General features: G+C 39.2%; 1 protein-coding gene across 11 annotated transcripts; it reads left to right on the top strand.

The window, feature by feature from the left end:
• Positions 1-976: 976 nt before the first annotated feature.
• LOC123877330 (collagen alpha-2(I) chain-like) lies at positions 977-24,779 on the top strand. 11 transcript variants are annotated; one of them, XM_045923974.1, is made up of 20 exons: positions 977-1,043; positions 7,076-7,171; positions 7,934-8,113; positions 8,767-8,897; positions 9,563-9,727; positions 11,402-11,527; positions 11,774-12,163; positions 12,729-12,849; positions 13,321-13,940; positions 14,241-14,361; positions 15,164-15,294; positions 15,920-16,076; positions 16,429-16,527; positions 16,878-16,994; positions 18,026-18,184; positions 19,167-19,281; positions 19,647-19,789; positions 20,769-20,971; positions 21,315-21,648; positions 21,943-24,779. In XM_045923974.1, exons 2-20 carry the CDS (start codon positions 7,102-7,104, stop codon positions 22,713-22,715), a joined length of 4,155 nt encoding a protein of 1,384 aa, XP_045779930.1. In that variant the 5' UTR covers positions 977-1,043; positions 7,076-7,101; the 3' UTR covers positions 22,716-24,779. The 11 variants fall into 11 exon arrangements, with proteins under 11 accessions (XP_045779930.1, XP_045779926.1, XP_045779933.1 ...); XM_045923970.1 differs by lacking the exon at positions 977-1,043 and adding an exon at positions 1,050-1,326; XM_045923977.1 differs by lacking the exon at positions 977-1,043 and adding an exon at positions 1,050-1,326 and having other exon boundaries at positions 15,920-16,058.
• Positions 24,780-24,997: the final 218 nt, after the last annotated feature.

The raw sequence follows: 24,997 nt of genomic DNA on the forward strand, positions 1-24,997 counted from the left end.
ATTTCATTTTTTTTTTGGTTTTTATTTCAGCATCCAAGTATTTCAGTCTTTCCTTTCCATTGACATATTATACTTATATCTCTATGTTCCTTTCTCAGCACAAATCATTGCCTAATATTTTAGTAAAACCATAACGTAGACCACAGGCTAGAGTTGCAAAACTATCGATAGTTTGAATATCGATAGTTGACCTCGAAAACTATTCAGGATTGATGGTATTGTCAGTTGTTTTGGGCTATTGATAATATTGATAATATTGCCACGTCACAATGCAATATGTATAAAAATGTAAAAAATATTCGAATTCTATTATTTTATAATATAACAAAAAATATCACATTATCTGATTTAAAATTAGTACCTAGAATTAGTAAGTGTTTGTTAGAATTTAGAAATCATTATTCAAATCTTTTCCTTATAACTATTTTAATAAGGAAAAGATTGTAAGAAAACACTATACTTATGATTTTTTTTACACTAGCTTTGAAAGTAAAAAAAGAACATTCCTTAGTGAAATGAACTATCTTTTGTCAAAGTTCACCCATGGTTCACTCAGCGTGTCAAAACAAAATTGAATTAATAGTTTACGCATGGTTTACCTAGGTTCAACTGAGGTTTACCCATGGTTTACCCCTAATCAAAGGGTTTACCTTCGTCATTCACTTTGCCTTCGTCCTTGCCAATCGAAACCAAACCAAACCAAACCAAACTCAATACGAGAGGGTCTAACCTAGCTTGTATTGTCCGTTCATCGTATCATCGTAACTTGACGCGTGAGTGAAAGTTGGTACCGTTGCAAATCACGCAATAATAAACCCTAATTAGTAAAGAATAAAGCAACAAAGCAATGATGCCAACTTACTACTCACGCGTCAAGTTACGATGAATGATGAACGGACAACCTTTTTAAATGCACTCTGTACACTCAGATCCATAGATATGTCTCAGATCGAATGAGAGCCAGCCGCCAGACAGACAAAGAAAGTCAACTATCGAATACAAAAATAATCGATTCAAAACATCGACAATCTAAATATATTATGGTGCGTGTTACCAAACGTATATCTTACCACCATTCCTCGTTGGACTTTTGTTGTTTTTGTGTAGAAAAGGAAATTTTGTGAGTGAGAAGTATCCATCCCATGTGTATTGGTGTATGTACATACATATATATTATGTATGTTGTGTGTGCGTGGTGATTTGTGATCCAAGCTGATAGAAAGAAATTAATTAAATGTGTACAATCTGATGATGTTTACCTAAATGTGAAGAATCACTGTGTTTTGTGTTATCAAGTGCTAGAATCCGTCAGGAGGCGGTAATCATGTACGTTTATTCGCTATTTGTGGATTCTGGATCTCGTCTCGTCGATGTACCATAAACAAAAATGTCAGCGATCCCGATTTTTTTGTTTCTCACTGCATACTCCTCGTTATACCTTAATTAGATCACACGAATGATATCAATTAATGATAGACGCTTTCTCTGGAGGTGTCGTTTAGGTGAAACGGCGTGCGTTTGGTAATAAATCGGCCATAATAAACGTGCGTTCAGTGTGCTTCGCGCCTGTCTACACCCGCAGGTCGATCGCGTAAAAATTGTCTCAATCTCACATCCAAAAATATCCTTAAGGATCGTTATCGTTACAGTCCTTATAACCGGTACCGCGTAAGCTTTTTCAGGATTGTAGCAATCGGTCGCAATCATGTAGCAATAGGTCGCAATCACGTGACTATCGATACTTTAGTGGTGGGTCATACTTATAATCCGACTAATTTGAATATCTATGGTAACCTAGCAATCTATACGGCCATAGTAGTCTTCCAAACTTGACTGCGTTGTAGCTATTGAAATAAAGTATTACGAGTCTGTGCCCCGTGCCGCGGAATATGTGAATTTGTGGTTCTTCTAGGTTCATAGAGTATTGTTTATTTACACTTTTACGTTGAGTTGACTTTGTGACGAAACCTAATAAAGTAATTTAAAAGTCGAAACTAAAAAGGAAACTGGCACCCTACAGGGCCGCCTCTGTGAGGCAGCTTGAGATTCTGTTAGAAGTTGCTGAAAGCAACTCAAATATTGCACTCGGTGGGCTCGGTGGAGGACCTCTCGGCCGCCAGGTAGCTCTTAATAATGGGAAGAGCTTTCCAGAAAGCTCAATTCTGTGGGGGCAGGGTGTATTAAACCTTCGTGGAGTGGAAGCGAGTAAGTATTCAAAACATATCGGCCACAAGCTCTATTGCGCTTTGTGGCAGATTTTTTAGTTTTAGCTGCATGTTAACCGTCTAATTTTGATTCAAAGAACGTATGCTGCAATTATGATAATAATTTAAAGTATAAACTGCCACTATAAGACTATGAATAATAGCAGTAGGTTCTATTCTATTGTCATATATTGTATTATAACCATTAAGAAAATAAGTATGTTTATTACTTTTTGAAGTATCGAATACTGCTTAAGAGCCCCACAAAAGGCAAGGCTGGAGACTTGCGACGAGCAGCCACTGGCACTGGAGGTGAACCAAATTTCAACACTTCTTTGACCCCTATCGAAGAACAATATAAGTATAATTGGGAACGTGGCAGTAGAGGGAGAACCCAAAATCCAGATTCCAATAAATGAATCATAGGTATTATGGCAATTACACTTACTTTTGTTCAGTCTGAGTCTGTATATCACAGTTATTTTAAAATTCCACTGTAAGTTTTATAATTATACTGCAAGAGCTGTTTTTAAGTGGTTACTGTTACACAAAGGCATATTAAATTTTCAAAGAAATATTTAATATTAGGTATTATGAATTTATGTATAAAATACTTTTATTTTATTTGTAGATTCCTGACCTGCCTACTCAACCAAGTACATCTACTGTACATCACCAATATGAGAAATCATTATTGATGAGCAGCTTAGTGACAACTATACAACAAACAGAGGAGCCTTCACAAATAGAAGCTACACATAACCGCTACATATTTCACTAGCATTAGAAGTTTCTCAGTCTGTCTATCATGTTGATACTGAGATACCAGAAGTTAGCACACCAACCAGCACACAACACCATCAGCCTTTAAGAAGTAATAAACTTATCCAAATATATTTGAAACCTTTTCATAGCCATTGTTCACCTAACAACTAACATTTTTTTTAAATTCCATTAATAACAAGATATTAAGATAAGCCTTTATTAACTGAATTGAATTACATTAATGCTATGTACATAATATATTTCAAATAAATAAATAATATTTTAGTTTTTGACTGGTGTTTTATTTGTTTTCCTTTTTTCTGCTAGGATCTAAAAAAAACTTATTTAGTAATACAGAGTAAATAATCCATACTTACATACTATAATATTATAAATGCGAAAGGGTCAGACTGTCCGTCTGCTACCTTTTCACGACCCAAAAGTTTAACCAATTTTGACGAAATTTGGTACAGTTAGCTTATATCTGGGGGATGGATGATGGATACTTTTTGACCCGGAAAATCAAAACGTTCCCACGGAATTCCTAAAGACCCATCCGCTTAACCGATTTGTATGAAATTTGGTACTGAGGTAGCTTGCGTCCCTATAAAATTGACACAGGCAACTTTTTATCCCGGTACAGTTCCTACAGGATATTTAAATACCCAAATCCACGCGGACCAAGTCGCGGGCATCCTCTATATAAGTTTTCTCTATTTTATCTTCTGATCTGTATAAGGGCACGCTTTTTTCTCTTGAGTTCAGCGTACATAATTGCCCTTGATGCCATAATTATAATATCTGCAAATAATTGGTATAGGCAATATTTATGTTATATACTTCAGGGCGCTAAGAATACAATGTAAATAGTTGTAAGAATAATGTAAATACAATAAATAAAATAAAATGTATGTAGGTACTTCTTACACATAAACACACAAAACTTAGTTATGAAAACTAAACTACCTAAAATAGTAGATAATTATGTACTATGTTCCCACATGCTTATCGCCATTATCATAAACAGAATTTACCCAGGCGCAAATTATTATTGAGTAGGTAGGTACACAAATCTTATGTAATACATACCCTATGCGGCTAATTAATCCAAAAACTACAATAGTTTGGTGTTTTTACCACGTTTTTACTACAAAATTCGCAGTTGAACTTGAATACACCAAACCTTTGGCGGCAAAGTGCAAACATACGAAAGTGTCAAAAGGTAACTTTAAATCTAAAAATTATTCTTCAATGATTTTAACATTATCTTACTTCATATAATAATCCTAATTGCTTTGTTATTTGATAAATTATTTTAAAAAAGCTTTTTAAAATATTTTTACAAAAATATGAGTAGTAAAACGACTTTGGATACCACATATGTCACCGTAAATAACACCTCATGCCTTGTTTCAATGAAAGCCTAGTTTGACGTAACATTTGTCGCAGTCCTTTACGGATATCTTACTTCAAAAGTCTTACGTGGAACCAATTTTCAGTCGTGTTCATACAAAATTTTTATCGATAGTGTACTGCATCAATGTCAGAAATTTTTTAGTCCTCGACGGTCCATTACGGACAGTCTCAATGATACGTGGAGCCAAAACCATGTTTTGACATTGATGCTGTTCTTTAATGATTGATATATGTTTTACGCGATCGACCCACAGATCTATCTTATTGTTTATGTATGGAGACTGAACCTGGAATTTTTATAGCGTTTCGCGGTGGAATTTAGTTTTAATTGTATATCTGGCTAGAATCGTAGGCGAGGGCCGGTGTGTAGAAGAAGGTGGCGCGTCTTCGGGCGCCAAGGTTCTTTTGGATCTCTATTTATACGAATTCCGATAGTTTACTGCAGCATAGTGACATTTTCGTAATAAAGTGCCGTGCAGTGAATTCATGGGACAGGTGCCAATTATTGCGCCCGTGACGAAAGAATAGAATCATTACGTATTTGTATGTATACAAAATACAGTGTTTACTTGTGCTTAGAACTGAGCACTGGTTGTTATTTAACCTAAGTTGCATGAACTGAGACTGACTGCATAGTGTAATATCAACAAAAGTATGAACTACATCGGATCTAGATTGCACATATTGCCAATCACTTATTATATATTCACTCAGGAACAGGCAAGGTTAAAACAGCTTATAAAAATTGACTGAGACTTTAGTCTGAAAAATGTAAGTAAACTACCATTGTAACATCTTATCTTTACATTTAACTTTGCAATATTCTGTTGTTATTCTGACTATAAAGTGCATAGCAATAAACAGTTGTCAGTAAATTAATTGTAACAAACTGTTTATCCAAACAAAAATTATGTTAATATAGTTCATAAACACTTAATTAGTTAATTAATAGCTTTTGCCTGCAAATTCATCTGCAATATATACAATAATTGATAGCCTATGTTATGTTACTTTTGGATGAAGGAACTTCCTAATGTTAGAAGATTCCATAGTTTCAGAGTTTATCGATTATAGACAAAAAAACAAGTCTTTCCTCTTCATAATATAACTACAGATTATAACACTGAATTTAATGTAATGGTTCCCAACCTTTTTAAAAAAAAAATACAAACAAATGTTGTTATATGAAAATTCAACAATCAATCCATCCCAGTACTGTTCAATATCTATTTGTCGTAATAAGTTTTTACTACTAATTTATTTAAAGTTATGCAAAAAATAAAGTTAAATTTATCTAAGTATTTAAAACTTCTTTCAAATGAGTGAAAAATATGCGATGAAATTATATCATCATTGTCTCAACCAATGGATGACCTGGCTGGACATAGGTATCTTGTAGAATGAAAAAAAAATCAGAATTGGATCATTTCTCTCAAGATTACCCCCTATATACAAACCCACAATCTAACTTTTCTCTTTATAATATTAGTATAGATATGTCACAAACTTGATGATCCGCCTGGCTGCTTGGGTGGAATTTGATGTTCTATATTCATAATATGTACAGTATGTTAGTTCTGGATAAAGTAGTTTTCTAATGTTGAAAGAATTATTAAAATCGGTTCAGTAGTTTTAGAGTTTATCAATTACAAAGGTATAAGTCAGTTTATGGCTCCTTATGTCAAGACTAGCGACCCGCCCCGGCTTCACACGGGTGGACATTTATTTTTTCTATTTTCCGGGATAAAATATAGCCTATACGGATTCGGAAGAATCCCTCTAAGTAATGGTAAAAGAAATTTTGAAATCGGTCCAGTAGTTTTTGAGCCTATTCAATACAAACATACAAAAATACAAAGGTTTCCTCTTTATAATATTAGTATAGACTACTACTGGTTCAGAAATCATAGTAAAGAGAACAAAACCAAATAGAGTTTCCTTAGATAAACATTTTATAAATTCTCTTTCTCATGTAACTTCTTAGTTGTATTGTTAGTTGTTATTCATCCAACATCTCTGGATGATGTCAGTCAAGTATCAATGTCGAACATGTCTGTCTTCATGAACTAAGGAGCTCAAAAGGAAAATAGGAACCCTTATAGGATATACCCTCACTTTGTTGTTTGTCTGTCCGTCTGTTGTGTTAGTCAAGAAAACCTATAGGGTACTTCCCGTTGACCTAGAATCATAAATTTGGCAATCAGGTAGATCTTATAGCACAAGTGAAGGAATAAATCCGAAAACCGTGAATTTGTGGTTAAATCACACAAAAAAAATTAAAATGTGTTCATGAACAAATAATTAGTATTTTTAATTTTTAAAGTAAGATAACTATCATATGAAAGGGCTTTACCTGTACATTTTAAAACAGACTTTTATGCACAGCAGTTTATGAGTTATCGTGCAAAATGTCTGAAAAAATAGCAGAGTATGGAACCGTCTGTCTGTGATTCTGACTCACACTTGGCTGGTTTTTTAGAAATACAGTCAAAACCACTTGAAATGACATAATTTATAAAGATTTAACACTGTTTATTACAAGTAGCGGCTTTTGTGACCAAAAAATCATGATCCCTTCAATGTTGTTTTGATTGTACATATAATAAGCAAATTGTCTCTTCTTATTCTTCTTAACAAATCTTTACTCTTTTTGATGTTAGTATTATAGATATATGTTTTGATGTGCACAGTCAAGTTGGCGAAGGCACGTAGGGGAATGATCAAGGAGAAGGAGAAGGGCGGGGGTGCCCGGCTCAAAGATGAACCCAATGACCCCGCTGAACCAGGTAACATTATTATTCTACTTATTTACACTAAAAACAAGTCTATTGTAAACCTGCTGTTTGTCATTTAGTATCATTAAATGGTCTTAATGTACTCCCCATTGCCTATTGAATTAACAGTCTTAAGGCCGATTCACACCAAGCACGTACACGTGACACGTGCGTGGTGCCGCGTGAAAACTCTAACACACCGGGTTACGCATACGTCCACGCTTTACGCAAGCGGTGTGCCATGTTTCATACAGTTTTATACATTACGACACAATGGTACGCGCACAACCAGCCCAGAGAGAATGGTACGCGCTACGTCTACGCTTACGCAGCCTGTGTGAACGAGCTATAAAATAAATGTAACTATTTTCTTGTCCTCCTTTCTATCAAAAAGTCTAGAATATTACACCTCAAAGTACTTTGTAATATCTCCTTGAGTGCCTAAGAGCTACTAATTAGTTATTTTACTTTAGCCTAAACTTGTTTTTATCTTATACTAGCTTATAACCGTAACTTCGTCCGCATGGACTACACAAATTTCAAACTTCTATTTTTTTCCTAAGGATTTCATTTTCAAAAAGTCTATGTCATATAGCTTCTACATGCCCATAGTTTGAGCTGTGCCTTGATAGATCAATCAGTCATTCAACTTTTCCTTATTTAGATACTAAGAAGTTGTCCATTCACGCATCTTAGTCTTTCTTGATTAAAAAGACGCTTTGTTCACATGTTCCTTCAAGTATTTAGTGATGTAACACTATTGATACTCTACAGGGCATGGTTCACGTCCACCATCGGCCTCTTTACCGACCCCGGCGGCGTTAAAGAAGGAACCAGACGAGCCGGCGCACAGAGTCAAGATGGAGCCCCACAGCCAAGGGGGCGAGGACTCCAACGCCGACCTCGGCGTCGACGGGATTAAGACTGAAATTGACGGCCTCATGGACAGCGACGGTAAGAACACATCTATTTCGTGGTGTAACATGGCCGGTCACGTCCACCATCGGCTTCTTTTCCGACCCTGGCGGCGTTAAAGAATGAATCAGACCAGCCGACGCACAGAGTCAAGATGGAGCCCGAAAACCAAGGGAGCGAGGACTTCAACGCCGACCTTAGCGTCGACGGCATTAAGACTGAAATTGATAGCCTCATGGACAGTGACGCTATGAAACCTTCTATTTTGTGTCTTGTAGCAAATTGACAATAACGCTTCTCCCTTACCTCATCCCATTCATTAGAAAAGACGCTTTGTTTTGCTTAGATCCTGTGCTAATGAGTAGAGAGCTTAAGATGTCTGTTGACTTCATCAGCATGTCTTCGATTCGCCCGATGCGGCTGAACCCGCCACGCACAATTTCAATACTCCACGCTTTTTGGCACGACTTTTCCAGTAGGGTGGTAACTAGCCACAACCGAAGCCTCCCACCAGACCAGACCAGAGGAGGAAATTTCTCCCTACCGGAAATCGAACCCATTATCTCCCACTAATAAGACTGCAACGCCACTGCACCAGGAAGGTCGTCAAAAACCTCAGACCCCAAATTCTTAAACACTATACAATATACTATCGCTGCTTTTGAAAAATGTATGCATTTGTTTTGTTTCAGGTGACCCTACTAAATCTCCCCAGTGCGAACTTGGCGGGCCTGGGTCTCTGAAGTCAGAGCGACTTTCCTCAGACTCCAACGACATTATAGACCCGCAAACTGGACTTAGAGGCTCTACTGGAAATCTCCAGGTAATGCCAAGCAACTCCTATCGGATGTGTTCCTGAAAGGCCGGAAACGCATCGGCGGTACCTCTGGTGCTGCAAATGTTCATGGGCGACGGTAATCACTTAACATCAGGTGACCCGCCTGTCCGTTTGCTGGCTATTTTATTATTTAAAAAAAATCATTTGCTTTTTTAATGTTCTGTATCTCCAGAGAAGAAAAGGAACCCTTAATATGGCTTCATTGTCTGTCTGTCTTTCGTCTCTGTCAAGACCTGTCATGTGATTCAAAACGTATAGGATACTTCCCGTTGACCTAGAATCATGAAATTTGGCAGTTAGCAATTTCTCATAGCATAAATAAAGGGAATGAAAACCATGAATTTGTGGTTACATAACAAAAACAAATTTTTTTGCTTATGATGGTGCAGAACCCTTGGACTTAATATAGTTGATGCACAGTGATACTCTTTATAAAGTAGAAAAAGAATAAGGCCAGATTTTTTTGAAATTACAAGGATATTGGGGATAAATAGGATTTATATTTTCGCCGCGAGAGGTCGATCAAAGTGGCGAGGGGTCCTCAGTAAAATAAACAGTTTATTCATTTACATTTATTTATAAATGTAAACATTTAGAGGTATTAATTTCGCTTTATATCTTAATTTTACGATTCCACTTTTTGTCCATAGGATGGTAATCCAAACTGCCGTAACCCGAATGGACCAGAGAACATGGGTTCGTGTCGTATGGGCAATTCGGGTCCGATGGGACCCGGCGTTTCTATGGGACCCATGTCCAGCGAAGCGCAAACCTTGCCTTCCAATGTTATCAGCAAGCAATCTGGGAGCATGGAGGTAAAGTATACTTAGTTAAATTGATGAAAATATTTAATTAACGAACCTTCTTAATTCATGTTGTATAGGCAGCTTGGGTCGATCAGCACACAATCTGGGGATGTGCAGGCATTTTGCAACATGGGTTCAATTGATCCCAGTGTGAGTATGGGCAGTATGTCCGGCAAAGCGCAAATCCTGCTCTGAATTTAGCAAGCTGTATGGCTAATATAGAAGACAGCATGTTGTTGAGTCATATTTGACCCGGTAGGATTTTGGGTCTAATATCCAATGAGATGCAAACGATGTGTGTAAGTTGATTTCGTAAACTTAAAGATATTAGGGTTCCAAATGCGCCTTTCAAACACCTTTGTAAAGAACGCACAGACACACAGAGAGACTGATACACAAAAATTAGGAAAAACAATTTACGTTGAGTGTTAACTTAGCCATAGATAGTCGTTGACGGTCATCGACCTGTCAGAACGAGAGCGGTGAAGTGACGCAACGACATTCCGTTTCGCGTTACATGTATCATTCGCATATCTATTTTTTTTAACATGGAATTAGAGTATATTTTATAAAAATTAATTAAGCTGTTTGTTTCATGCTACTCTTATTATATGCGAAAGAATGTATCATATCAATTTGAGTGTAACTATAGTACAAACTGAGCCTCGATAGCTCAACGGTTGAGGAGCAGACTGAATTCCGAAAGGTCGGCGGTTCAGACCCCATCCGTTGCACTATCCAACCACTCTGTCCACCCTCACACCACTAACCACTCCTGGCACAAGCTTTACGCTTGATTGGAGGTGAAAGGGGGAGTATTAGTCATGATTAGCATAGCTAATATTCTTTGATTAAAAAAAAAATATTAACAAGAAGTTATTGCATATCTTCTCTGATATATTCTCTGCATTATATTAATTTCGGTAAAAAAAATCAGCCTGAAATCTGAAATATCAAATTGTTCAAGTTACCTTTTGAGGATATTGTGCCTAATTCTGTTATACGCAAACTCTAAACTAAAATGACAGGTCTAAATACATTTAGACCTGTCATCAGGGAAGGAAGATAATGTAAATAGTTTGATTTAGAGATTGTGTATAAACAGACTTAGCCACAATGTTGCAATTAAGTACAATTTCACGATGAATAAGCTGCAAATGGCCCTTTACCACCCCCGATTCTACATATAAAGTCGTATAATCGAACTGTGGTAATAAACACATGTTTCAATTGTTCTGTTGAGTAAATGAGATCACTCGTAAGCGCGTAGGCAATGATTTCTTGAAACAAAAGCTTCATTATTTTCTCTTGTTTAAGTTTTATCCAGTGGTGTACAAGTTTTCGGTTTTGTTTTGGATTTTTTTTAAATAATGTGACGAAAATGCTGAATAATCATACTGAAGAGGTAAAATATTTTTTGATTGAAGTCAAAGGATAAGAAAGTAAAAAAAATTTGTATATACATATTTTAAAAAAAATAGTTATGTTACATACGCGTCTAAAATGAAGACCGGAATAACTGGATTTGACTGAAACTCGCAGATTGCTATCTCTTCTACTCTTGTGTGTTTTGTTTTCTTCTTTCTCTTTTGTTTTTTTATTAACACTTAATTGTGTTTGTGTGAATCTAGAATAATGTTTCATTGATGTTTTTAATAGACTTTCCCGTTTTTGTTCCTACAGCAGAGTCAGATCTTCGTGTTTTCCACAATGCTGGCTAACAAAGGCGCAGAGTCTGTGATCTCTGGACAGCACCACTCCATCATCGCCTATCACTGCGCTCAGCCTGCTACTAAAAAGTATCTTGAGGTAAGATTTTATCCTAAACACTATTATATAAAAAAATATTGTCTTTGTTATTCCTAGAACAGATATGAGTTCCATCCATGCCTTTATGATTTGGTCAGCCAAACAGCGCAGTATAAAATAATAGCCTCAATATAGTGTAAGAGTTCATTTTAATCAATACATTATAAGACAGATGTTTAATTTGTAGAATAGGACAATATTAGATATGATGATATTTGTGTTAAATCTTAAACAATTTTCTTGCAGAAACATCCCTTAAAAATAGGCCAGTTTAATAAACAAAACCCCGCCCAATGGCTCAACAACTTAGCCATGGCAAAAAGCCGAGCAGGAATGCGCGGCGGGCCTAACATGATGGGTGGTCCTAACCAGATGGGGCACATGATGGGGGGGCCGATGGGACCCAACATGGGGCCGATGGGTCACGGCGGCCCCATGGGTCATATGGGACCCAGCATGATGGGTCACAGCCGCATGGGCGGGCCGGGGAATCAGATGATGATGATGAAAGGCGGGCCGGGGCAGATGGGTCAGATGGGTCCCGGCATGGGTCCGATGGATGGGTTTCCAGGGGGCACCCCGTCCTGTGGTGTCATGGACGGCCTCGGTGCTGATGGTGAAATGCCCTGGGACACCGTGAGTACATATGCATAGGCTTTTCGATTTTATACTTGAATATTAGATTATGTATTTTAACAAAGTTTTTTTGTACTGAATCTATAATTAATTGGAATCAATTCATTGCATCGCAGATAGAAAATATTTGATCTTGATTTATGTAACATATATTTATTTTAAATTCAGTTGTGCAAAAATCCTCAACCAAATTAAAGTAACATGACATCTATAGGGAAACAAACTATCGGACGTGGTTGACGTACGCGGCTCACAGTCGCGACTTATAGGTATTTGGAAAATACATAGTACACTGAACTGTGCAACGTAACGTAAGTTGCGGACGTAACCTTGAGCGCTCGGACCTCCGAGAGATATGTCGCAACCCGCGTCCCAAACGACTGTGCACTGTCACAGCTGTTAGCCGCGGCTTACGGACATGCCCGTCTCTTAGTTTGACAAACTTTTTGACAAATTTCCTGTTTAAAAGGCTAGCAATAGTTTAGTTTAGGATTTGCGTACAATCAAATAGTACCACTATCTAGAAATCTAGATCATGATTCATAAAACTGTAATTTGACCACAGAAAAACTCCTCCGTAATGTCTAACGGCATGGCAAACGGTCCTTCTCAAATGCCGCCCTGTTCTGAAGCGGGAGATAATAACTCTGGCGACAACAATATGCCCTGCCAGCCTGGACCTAAAGGTGACTATCAGTTTTACTTGTTTAACCTCCTTATAATGTGAAATATTTATTTTTTCAGCAGCAAACTTCAACATATTTGAAGGGGTGGTTAATTAATTAATATGCCTATTGATTGTGTATTTTACCCAAATATCTATCCTATATTCAAGACCATTGGTTGGAAAAAGTAGCTTTTTAAACAATTATTTTTAGTCCTATTTTGCACTTGACTGAAATTAACTTAGTAGCAATGAAACGTCTCCATTCTTCTCTGATGCTTGCCTTCCTTGTGCACTCATGTAAGGGGACGTCCATTGCTGCCCTCACTTGGTCTGCCCATCTCATGAATTGAAAATAACTTCAATCAAACATCTCTTGATATGAAAAACTTGTAGACTGCGAAATTTAGATAGATTTTTGACAGCCCTGAATCAGGGTTGGGCTTCAATCGATCTTGGTGTTAGAGAATGATTTTATCATGTTTGGCTTCAGTCTCCTCCGCAGGTGTCAAAATACCCGACGAGAACCTAACGCCGCAACAAAGGGCTCACAGGGAAGAACAACTGGCCACTATACGGAAAATGCAACAAATCCTCTTTCCCGAGAGTGGGTCCAACCCTAACCAACCCGGAGATGGGTCGCAACCCCCCTCAGACATCAACCCCCCTATATCAAGCGCGAACATGAATATGTCGTACCCTCCTATGTCAGCGCACGGACCGATGGGACCTGGACCAAATGGACCTATGGTTTCAATGCCAAGCAGCATGAGCAGTGGACCAAGTTGTACTATGTCTGGTCCAATGGGCCCGAACGGACCAATGGGGGGACCGATGGGTCCAGGCGGCCCGATGGGACCAAATGGCCCCATGGGCGGTCCGATGGGTAATATGGGACCAGGCATGGGCATGGGAGGGCACGGATCTATGGGGCCTAATGGAATGATGGGGCCGAATGGGCCAATGATGTCGGGAATGGGACCTAATGGACCCATGGGGCCAATGGGGCCGTGTGGAATGAAGGGGATCAGAGGGCCGTGCGGAGGGCCGGATATGAAGTCAGGAATGTGTACAGATATGCATATGGGTAGAGGATGCGGTGGACCTATGGGAGTGAGTATAATATTTTTTATGTACATAGAAATGAAAATCTTAAGGTCGATTCGCATTGGCAGTGGTTTAAAGCGGGTTTCTAAAGTTTTACATTACATATTTACCTCGCTCTGTACTATATCAAGCACGAATTTCTCGCGCGTAGAAATGTACTTTATGTGGTGGAGATCGAGGTCAATATGCTATATAAAGTTATAGAAATTCTTCTCAATTTCCTGCGAATGTGAATCAATCTATAAGTACCTTTACAATGAAATGTTGAATAATATTTTTAAAACTATTTACTAAATTAAACATTAGAAATATTTTCAGCGCATGCCCAATCCAATGGGTGGTATGGGAGGGCCTAAACCTTGTATGATGGGTCCACACGGGATGGGACCAAGGATGATGCCAGGACCAAATCTCAATGCAATGAATGGTGAGTCCTGAAATATTCATCATCATCATCATCAATCCATTGCCGGCTCACTGCTGAGCGCTATAGTCCACCACGCCACTTGGCTCACTACTGAGTACAGATCTCCTCTCAAAATGATAAGAGTTTGACTATAGTCCACCACACTACTTCACACAACTTTGAGCATGAATGAGTGTCTTGAACATTATTTCTTTCTAGAACTTTCAGCCATCCTCACGATGTTTTCCGTTAAAGCTTCAGCAAAGCAAGTGATATAATTGCTTAATACATACAACTTACAGGTGTAAGTTACAGGTGTGTCCGGGATTGACGCCCGGACACTCACCTGTAACTTTGTACCCGATGGATTTAGATTATTAAAAATCCCGTCGAAACTCTTAGATTTTCTGCGAGAAAATATAGTCTGTGTGTTAATTCAGGGTATAAGCTATCTCCATTCCTTTCAGTGAAATCGGTTCAACCATTGGGCATAAAGGAGTAACAAATATTCAAACTTTCACATCACCACCCATCACTACCCATATTATAAATGCTAAAGTGTGTTTCTTTATTGCTTTGTTGGTTGGTCCTTCAATCGTGGTCGCAACGGAGCAAAGGATTGACCTGATTTTTTTGCACGGATATATTTAAAGACCTGGAGAGTGATATGGGTATTTTTTATACCAGAAAATCAAAGAGTTTCCTTGGTTTATAACATTACATTTTCGCATTTATAATATTAGTAGTGATTAGCTTTGAACTAATTCGCCTTATATTTTTAGTCATTATCAAAAAATTGCAAACACTTATGTATTCTATACAGGTGGTATAATGATGGAGGGTGGTATGATGGGCGCCATGGTTCACGGAGACTGTGGGCCGGAGCATCAGCATCAGCACCATGGAATGCCCATGAACGGACCCATGTGCGATGAATACGGGCGCGGGAGGAGCGTAAGTATTTTTTTATGTCAAAACCTCCGCTATATTGAATTTATCATAACATTGTACGGAAGCAGTGTGTTGTGTGTCGACTGTAACAATAGAAAGATCTTCCTTCGAGCGAGTCTCATGCTCGGGGCCCAGCTGGTCCGCCCGGAGCCCAGCTGGTCCGTTAGGGGCCCAGCTAGTCCAATCGTTATATTTTGAAAGGAAAAATATCGTAACTCACTTTTTCAGCAATTTTGATCATATGTTTAGTAAAAAAAAACCGACGAATTGAGAACCTCCTCCTTTTTTGGAAGTCGGTTAAAAAGTGCTCTTTTATCTGCTTTGTTTTGTTTTTGGTTTAAACTCTTTATTGCACATAAAAAATAAAATGTACAAAAGCGAACATAACACCTAGAGGTATTCTCTTCCAGTTAACCTTCGGTAGTGGGGACTGGCTCTTGTTCCAAATAAAAAAATATAAGCGACGTTTTAAGAGATAGTATGTACACCGTTTTTTTTGAGGTTTCAAGACCGTATTTACTTTAGCCCAAACGTACCTTCAAAAAATCTTGCAGGGAGAAGCTGCGTTGCTTTTTGACTAGTAAAATCACAAAGAAGGACAGTATCCTAAATTTTTCTGTTCTTGCAGATGGGGCCGGGTGACCCAGGCGGGTTAGGTCCAGGGCTTGGGCCCGGTATGGGCCACAAGTCATCTCGTAGCCCAAAATCACCACCCTCAGACATCGACTGGCAGAAGTTGCACCACCACTTCTTTGACGAGAGCAAAAGTATGGACACTGATCTGAGTAAGAACTTTTTTAAACTTGCTAGTTTTTAGGGTTCCGTCCCAAAACGGAAAAAATGGAACCCTTAATATGGTGCTACTTTCCCCGTCCGTCCTTCCGTCCGTCTGTCTGTCACAGTCGATTATCTCAGTAACTATTAAAGATATCAACATTAAATTTAGAATAGGCGGAAACAATAGTGGCCCAACATCATTGAAATAAAAAAAACCGAAAAACGTTTATTGTGTGATTAACAAAGGTGGGAAATAGGAGGTTTGAAATCACAAAGTAAGATAACTATATCACGTGTACATTTTAAAACAGATTTCTATTTATTTTTATGCACAGTAATTCGTTAATTTTGTTGTCCCAGGTACGCAAGTAAAGTCCCCTTGTTCGGAGCGGGGCGGGTGCCTGCCGCCGCCGCCCTACGGAGCTTCGCCACTACACAGATCCGCCTCCGTGCCTATCGGTAAAATTGCTTTCTAAAGCAAAAAAAAAACCAATTTTCTGTTTTTGGTTTACTTTTTCATTCCTCTAAAACTAGTATTTTTACGTGTTGAGACTAGCTAAAAGTGGCTACGCTTGGATGAAATTTTATACATAATATTATATGTATAGTGTATGTTACTTGTCTATAAAGTCGTTTTCTAATGGTGAAAGAATTCCCCTATTCTCTGTTAATTACAATTGCCCCTACTCTCTGTTAATTAGAATTGCCCCTATTCTCTGTTAATTAGAATTGCCCCTACTCTCTGTTAATTAGAATTGCCCCTATTATCTGTTAATTAGAATTGCCCCTAACATTTTAAATCTTCACAGCGACACAATCGCCCTCACAAGGCAGCGGTGTACAAATGCCCATGTCAGCGGAGGCTTCAAGAGCGGGCTCCGCGCTCAGTAGCCCCGCGCACTGCAAACAGAAATCCGACCCTCCAGGTCTGTATATCATTATATTATTTATATCTCAGACATATACAGAACACTCGTTCATTTAGACATACAGTGTAAATACACATGTACGAAAATCAGTCGTACACATAAATGCACAAATGTGCGGACACATACGGACGTATACGCACGAGCGCACGCACGCAAACACGCACCAGCGTGTACACTTTGCTACTCAAATTATGTTTATTTATTAACGCCATTGTTCAATCATTTTAGGCTGTGTGATATAATTATAAGAGTCAAATAGATCATTGAGCTAAGTTATCGAATTTAGAGACATGAACTGTCAATCGAGCTTTTTGTTAATGATAATAAGATGAATTTAAAATTGTAAACAAAATCTTTGCTTAAAAATTGATCTGTCACATTACTCACATTAATACATAAGGTAGTCGACGAAATAATATAATAATGTTTGTACATGTATTATGTGGCCCACAATCCAAACACACACTAAAAATGCTAGTGCATATTTAGCTAAGTTGCATCGAAACGAATTAACGCATCGCAAAATGCAATATTAATTCGTAAACGAGAAAAAAACAAAACGAGACAGCATTAAGTCGTATGATTTAGTGCTGTCTCGTTTTAATTCATTGATGAGTACGAAACAAATTGACGTAGCGATGTGACTTATCTTAATGTGCGCTCGGTCTAATAAACAAAAACGTAGAAGCCATAGAAGTAGAAATGCATGTTGTTATTTTATCTGTGTTAGACATTTTCCCAACCACAATTTTTATGAACAATTTAATTTTTATTTCTAAATTTGACTGGATTAATTTTATTTAGTTTGGTTTGAAGTTTGCACACTTGATTTTCTTTAATTTTTTTCTGTAGTTGTAATGCGTATTTTTTTGTTTTCCCCCCTCCCTCGCAAAACGCTTGACCGCTTGAAATCCCACCGCGTGATGAAATAACAACGACAAATCATTAAAAACATTCAAATTGGAATCAAACACGCCAATATAAATGGCTTTGATGGAAATGTTGGATCAAACGTTGGCCAAATAAAGAGATACTAGAGAAGTTGGACGATGGCGTGTTTGTCCGCACGCTCCAATGCTTGGCGGCGCAGCAACAGAAGAACCAACAAGGCGGGAATCACTCAAAGGAACCTAGTTTGATGCCCGTGCCGTCCCCGCAACAAATATCGTATCTCAACCAGTTCGAAGGTAATCTAGCTTTTGTCGATGACGGAAATAATTTTTAATATCGGTTGACTGAGAACACTGAAATGGACAAATACAAGTACGCTGGAAAGGTGTGCCATACAAAATGACAGTTACTTTTTGTGCCGTTTCGAAGCGCCCCACCGAGCGTACAGAGAGTTAAAATCGCACTATATATCAAACGATCTTCGTGTCGACACTATGTTGAAGATGTCCCATCACCAACATTTAGTTTCGAGTACGCTTACATGACGCTCACTGCTGCTATTAGCGCCAAAATGGCTAAACTCAAGCTTCAAAGACAGGTCTGCAATCGCAAGTCCAGCGTACTTGTATCAGTAGATGTCAGTGGCTGGGCCTAAATTAGCAATATAAAAGTATGTATTTTTCAACAACGAAACATTAATTATACGGATTCTTTCAGCACAGAATCCTAAGAAACATGTTTTGGAACATATTTTTGAAGAATTATTTCCGTTCAGGACAAAAAATTTGTGCGATGTAAAAACGCTTTTTTGTGTGTATGTGCGTGTGTGTGTGTTTATAAAGAAAGATGGTCAAATATGGTATTTTGAACTATACCATCCGCCCAATTCATAGATAATGAAAAAATTTATAGAACATGTTTGGAAAAACACAAACTTTAAAAAAAATGTGATGCTTTCAAAATTATCTTTGGCCATCTTTTAAATTCAAGATTTTGTTATTCGACTTCTCAAACTAAGATTTTTAAGAACTAGACGTTTAAGAGGTCGCTTCTTACAATATTCTGTTTTGTTTTTTTATGCATTGTATTCGTAACTTTCGTTTCATTTTGGTGGTGGTTGGTGAAAATGTGCTAACATACTTTCATACTCTATGGCTAATTTGTTCTCTCTGTTTGTACGTACACCCTCTATCAACGCTATAAATATCCATTGGAATTTCAACGTTGTGACGACGTGGTAAGGTCTATATTTCATTGACACTTGTTTTGTTTAATCAGGTCAAGAATTAACGATACAAAAACAACCAAACACATCGTTAAAGGACAACGGACCGCCTTCAAACAGTGGAGGACAGACGCCACAATCTAGTTCTAATCAGAAATCACCTGCAGGGTAAGAAGCCTATCATATTATAATTGTAGAAATGTTAAAATATGTTTTTTCAATGCTCCCTAAACTGCAGATTAGCAGTTAATTCTTTTATATACATCACATGTTTTCCCGAAAGTTTTAAATTTTTAACAAAATCTTCCTATTAAATCTGGGTCATTTTAAAAAACTTGGAGTTCTCGAAAGAATTTTTAACTTGAAAGTATTTTAATTTCAAGCTAAAGTAACAATACGGAATTTAGTCGTCCTTTACATATAAACAGCTTTTTGGAGTCTTTAATATCACACAGAAATTAGTCTTCTTTGGAATATAAATAGTCTCTAAGAATTTGTTCTCTCTTGTCTCTAAGTATTTTTTTTTGTGCCAGCATGATGCCAGGAACGCCAGAGCCACACTCGTCGCTGTCGGAGCAGAGGTCGGGGCGGTTCTCCATGGAGCAGAGTCCCGGCCCTGGCTTCAACAACCCACAGACACCCACCTCCGCTGCAAACACCTCCAGTTCCAAGCAAGGTCAGTCACCAGCCTTTAGACACCAGGCAAGTGTTGCCAGCCTGATGCCAGGAACGCCAGAGCCGCACTCGTGGCTATCGGGGCAGGGGTCGGAAGCAGAGTCCCGGCCCTGGCTTCAACAACCAACAGACACCCACCTCTGCTGCCAATACCTCCAGTTCCAAGTGAGTCATCAGTCTTCAGGCAAGTATTACCAGCATGATGCCAGAAACGCCAGAGCCGCACTCGTTGCTGTCAAGGCAGCGGTCGGGGCGGTTCTCCATGGAGTAGAGTCCCGACCCTGGCTTCAACAACCCACAGACACCCACCTCCGCTACCAACACCTCCAGTTCTAACCAAGGAGAGTCACCAGTTTTTAACCCCCGACCCAAAAAGAGGGGTGTTATAAGTTTGACGTGTGTATCTGTGTATCTGTGTCTTTGTATCTGTGTATCTGTGTATCTGTCTGTGGCATCGTAGCGCCTAAACGAATGAACCAATTTTAATTTAGTTTTTTTTGTTTGAAAGGTGGCTTGATCGAGAGTGTTCTTAGCTATAATCTAAAAAAATCGGTTCAGCCGTTTAAGAGTTATCAGCTCTTTTCTAGTTTTCTTGTAAAAAAGTAGGTTAGATAACCGTTAGGTTCATAATATTATGTCAATAGACAAATGTCAAGCTGTCAAGATGGACGTTGCCTAAATACATAATTATTTATTTGAAAATGATGGTTTGGAAAACTCAAATACTTTGGATCGTCGGGGGTGTTATAAATTTTTAATTTACACTTGTTAGACATCAGGCAAACGTTACCAGCATGATGCCAGATACGCCATTGCGTCTGTACTTTTTTTTAACATATGTTTAAGTTTTTGCCGTAATACATATATGGATCCTTTCCATATATGTATTACGAACCAATGATACAGTTTTGGCCTGTCATATGAGCCATGAATAGTTTTGATTTTAATTCTCAAATATTGCATTCCAAATTGAATTACAGACGAGAAATCCCGGCCGAGTCCTTCATCAAACAGATCGAGTCAAGACAGTGCATCAAAAACACCACAACGAGAGGGTAGAGAGGGGCGAGAAGGACCCTCACTCAGCCAAGGGCCCTACGCACCCTCCTCCACGGCCAAAAGCAGCTGCAGTGTCGTGTCCACCCCATCCCACCCTGACGACACCATGGCATCTAACACTGAGGTAAGTTGGTACACCACAAAAGGAGTCACAATTAGTAAAAAACCCCCTCGATTTAATAGGCAACAAAAAGTTCAGTAAAACTTGATAAAGGATTTAGAAACTGAAAAGTTAGGTAAAAGCGATGAAAATTTCTATAGCTTAGTATCTTGATGGGTACAAAGTTAGGCATCCTGGGGATGGGCATAGACTACTGTTTGTCCTGGAAAATCAAAGAGTTTCCTCAGGATTTTCAAAGGCCCTATTTAACCTGTGCAAAATTACAGCTTTCTATGTCCAAGGGTTTGGGCTGGGCATTGATGAGTCAGTGAGTCAGGACTGTTATAATATTTGATTCCATTTTCAGACGACGTTATCGGGCGGTCCGAACAGCACGAGCTTGCCGGGCCCCTTCCCCGGGCCGTGCAGTATGAGCCGGCCGGACAACATCCCCATCAACCCCAACCAGGGCCCCAATGGCCCCATGGGCCCTTCCACTTCCTCCTTCGACCCCATCTCCTCGCTAGCGCAGATGTCGCAGCAGCTCACCAACACAGTGGGCGGCGGGGGCCCCGGCCCGGGCGGTCCCATGGGGCCCAACGGCGGTGGCATGGGGCCCTTCGGCTCGGGGCCCCACCACATGCAGCACCACCACTCCATGCACCCGCACGGACATCCGCACATGATGATGAATGACTTAGGTAGGTCGTAGGTTTTTTCTGTTGATTAATCAAGCGTTTCGTTAATGTTTGTTTTGTTTGATTGTTCTTGTATTGAACAATTTCAATTTTGCCATTCACAAATCATGGTACTTCCTCTCTCTCTTCTCTCTCTCTCTGTTCTCTTAAAATGGTTTACCGATTTAACCATGATGAAGTAACTCTGCAGGAAAAAGGAAGAAAACATACAGAAACACTTTTGAAATCGCATTTTAAGAACGGGTAGGTTTAAAATCAAATTATACTTTTGTTTATTTAATGTTTTGAACTACACAGGTTGCCACATGGACAATATGGGACCTGGCATGGGCGGACCTATGGAAGGAATGATGAGCGGAGGCGACTTTCCACCAGACATGAACCTCAGTCCCAAAATGAGCGGCGGCCCTATGGGCGGGCCCATGGGGCCTATGGGACCCGACGCATCTATGATGGGCCCAAGAATGGGCGGACCTGGAAAAATGCCCCCATTCAACGGAGCGAACGTTCAAGTCAAAGCAAGCGCGCCTAACACGATACAGTATTTACCCACGAGGCCTCAAATGCCCTGTAACACAGGCCCCAGAGGCCCCCCCAGTTTGGACTTCTTACAACGAGTCACGAATCCAATGCAAATGGACAGCAGTAAAGGTGTTCAATACTTCCCTGGCGCGAGAGGGATGGATATGGAAGGAAGCATGCGAGGTGTTATGAGAGCGCCTGGAGGGATGTTGAGAATGCCACATTACCCCGCAGGGTTTAACTCCCCACCTAAAATGGCGGGTGACCCATTCGGTGGACCCGGGCCTAATCCGATGTGCGGGCCTAACTTCCGAGGAGTCAAAGGTGGTATGGGGCCTGGAGGAGTCAGAATGGGCGCGGCGCAGCCTCTACCGCCATCTATGGGAGGCCCAGGACCGGGTTTCAAAGGGCAGGGTTTCGCTATGCCTTCGACTGCTGATCCCAACTACGCGGCGCAGTTTCACAATTTCCAACAACAATTGTACGCAACGGGAAGCCGTGGGGCGCAACCTCACGCAGGTTACCCTCCCTATCAGCCGTCCAAGTGATGACAGCACGCTGCCGTGGCTTGCGGACTCTCCACGTCTATATAACTCATGCCAATAAAAAAAAGAATCGAAAATTATGACTTTAATCTTTTCCTCTCACTTAAACAGTACGCTTGGGTATACTGTGTGAGTGGGATGGCATGATTAGCGCGGTTGCGTTTCGATTAGTTTGTTTATTAGAACGAGTTACACCCGCGTTCCTCTCACACCGGCCGCTCGACTCGAGGCTTTTATAAAACCCCGGGACTGGAAGCGTATTCGCGAACGTACTTAATGTATTAATTATACACCAGTGAAAAAAGAATCGAGAGATCAAAATATTTTTGTTAATGTTTTTAGTTAGCCCGTTTGTATTAAATGAGATTCTGTCGACCGGCGGCGTCGAGTTTTGCGTAAAGCGGCGTCCATATCAACAAAAATTTGCGTCGCGTTTCAAATATTTATTACAAATCGTCAATGATTTATATTATTATGTCTACGAGAAAAAAAAATTGAATTTCCGACGAATACAGCTTTCTTGACACGACGCAATTTTTTGTTGTGGACGTGACTTAAAGGCCAGACGAGCGTAACTTTGTGAGTTCTAAATCGCGTAATATTAACAAAAAAAGCAAAAACTCTTTGTGGCATATGCTCCAAACCGGCCTTAATATGAAACAGAATGAAGCTATTAAGGTGGATCCGCATTTGCGCACGTGCACGAACCATGCACACAATAAGAACATGATGTGGACTGGATGTGTTTACGAGTGGTTTGCGTGCATATTGTACAAGTCACGGCGTGCACATGTTCGTGAGTTTAGGAGCAAGTACAAACGTGATAGATGCGCTCGCGACATACATGCGCACAGAGACATTGACGCGTCCATATGTCTTCGACGCTTGTTATGTGCATGGTTCGTGCACATACGCAGATGTGGATCCTCCTTTACGTTCGTTTGGCCTTACAATTAACAGTTTTGCGTTAGGTCGTACGCGCCGATTATATCGCTCAGTTAGACTGCTCTCTGGCTGGGCGGAACTTTATTATATTTTAGCGAATGCGTGAGTTTGTACAAATTGTACAAATTTAGATGTGTTATCGTGTAGTCTACATAATTTAAAAGTACAGTCGTAAGCGTATTTTTGCTATGGCAATAAATGTAGTTTTTATCTTTTTTTTTAATGCAAACATGTCAGGTTTCAGCGTATCGGTTCCTTTACTTAGCTATGGTTTTTTTTATATATGATTCCTATGCACACAGATATCTAGTCAATTTTGAAATTAATATCCGATCCTGTGTTAGAGCGAGTGAAACAGTCGAATCAACAGCACAGAGTAGAAAATAACAGAAGGTTCTCCAAGCGTACACGTTGCGAAATTAAAATCGGTGTTACTGAATTTTTGATTTGAAACCAAGAAGCTTTAGGTTTATTTTACTCTGACGTTGTTGCGTTTTGATCTCGAATTCTACCAACGTTGGGTGAGATGTAAAATCTCATACTAAGCACAGGTCAGTGTTTAGGTTGACCTCGTCGTCACACGGGTCAGGTGTGAGTGCGCCTGTTATCGTTCGTTGCATTGAGAGGACCTTCTGTGAACTTTCTATTTTGTGTCCACAGTTTGGTACCAGGAATGCAACAGAAGTACATAATATCTTATGTGTATGGCGTCTTGTGAACTAGTCCAATCAGAATTTGAGAGAATACGAATCAAGTTTTTTTTTTACAATATCGCTGTGTTGTAAACTAAAATGATAGATTGCTATCCTTTTAATAATACTCTCTTTGGAAAGGGACATCACTAGATTTAGACCTGTCAGTGTGTACGATGGAATAATTACATAATTAGGTATTATTATCATTCTGTTCTACACACTCTCTAAGTCTAAATATATTGCTATCACTTTCATATGGGTTCCTATGGACAAGGATAGCACTAGCTACAAGGATAGTTAGTACCTGTCAATTTACAGATTATGTACATTAGAATTGGCTACAAGACTAACGACTTAATAAAAATTCTCTCGGTCAGTATTTTCTCAGATTAGGATCGGACATGTGCGCAAACGATCTTAAACTATTTTTGTCCATCTTAGGTTTAGATTAATTATTCTTTTTTTTAGGGAAATTGGTTTAATTTAATTATGTTGGCTCCATGGCCAGTATAGATCCTGGAATTACTGTACTGTAGTAGTACTGTATTGTAAATTGCAATGAATATTTTATTCGTTTTGATCTGATATAGCAATGTTTTTCTGTCTTCCATACCTTTAAACTCAAGTGTAATATAAGAGTCACAG

The sequence above is a fragment of the Maniola jurtina genome, chromosome 23 (genome assembly GCF_905333055.1).
Source record: "Maniola jurtina chromosome 23, ilManJurt1.1, whole genome shotgun sequence".
NCBI classification, from domain to species: Eukaryota; Metazoa; Arthropoda; class Insecta; order Lepidoptera; family Nymphalidae; genus Maniola; species Maniola jurtina.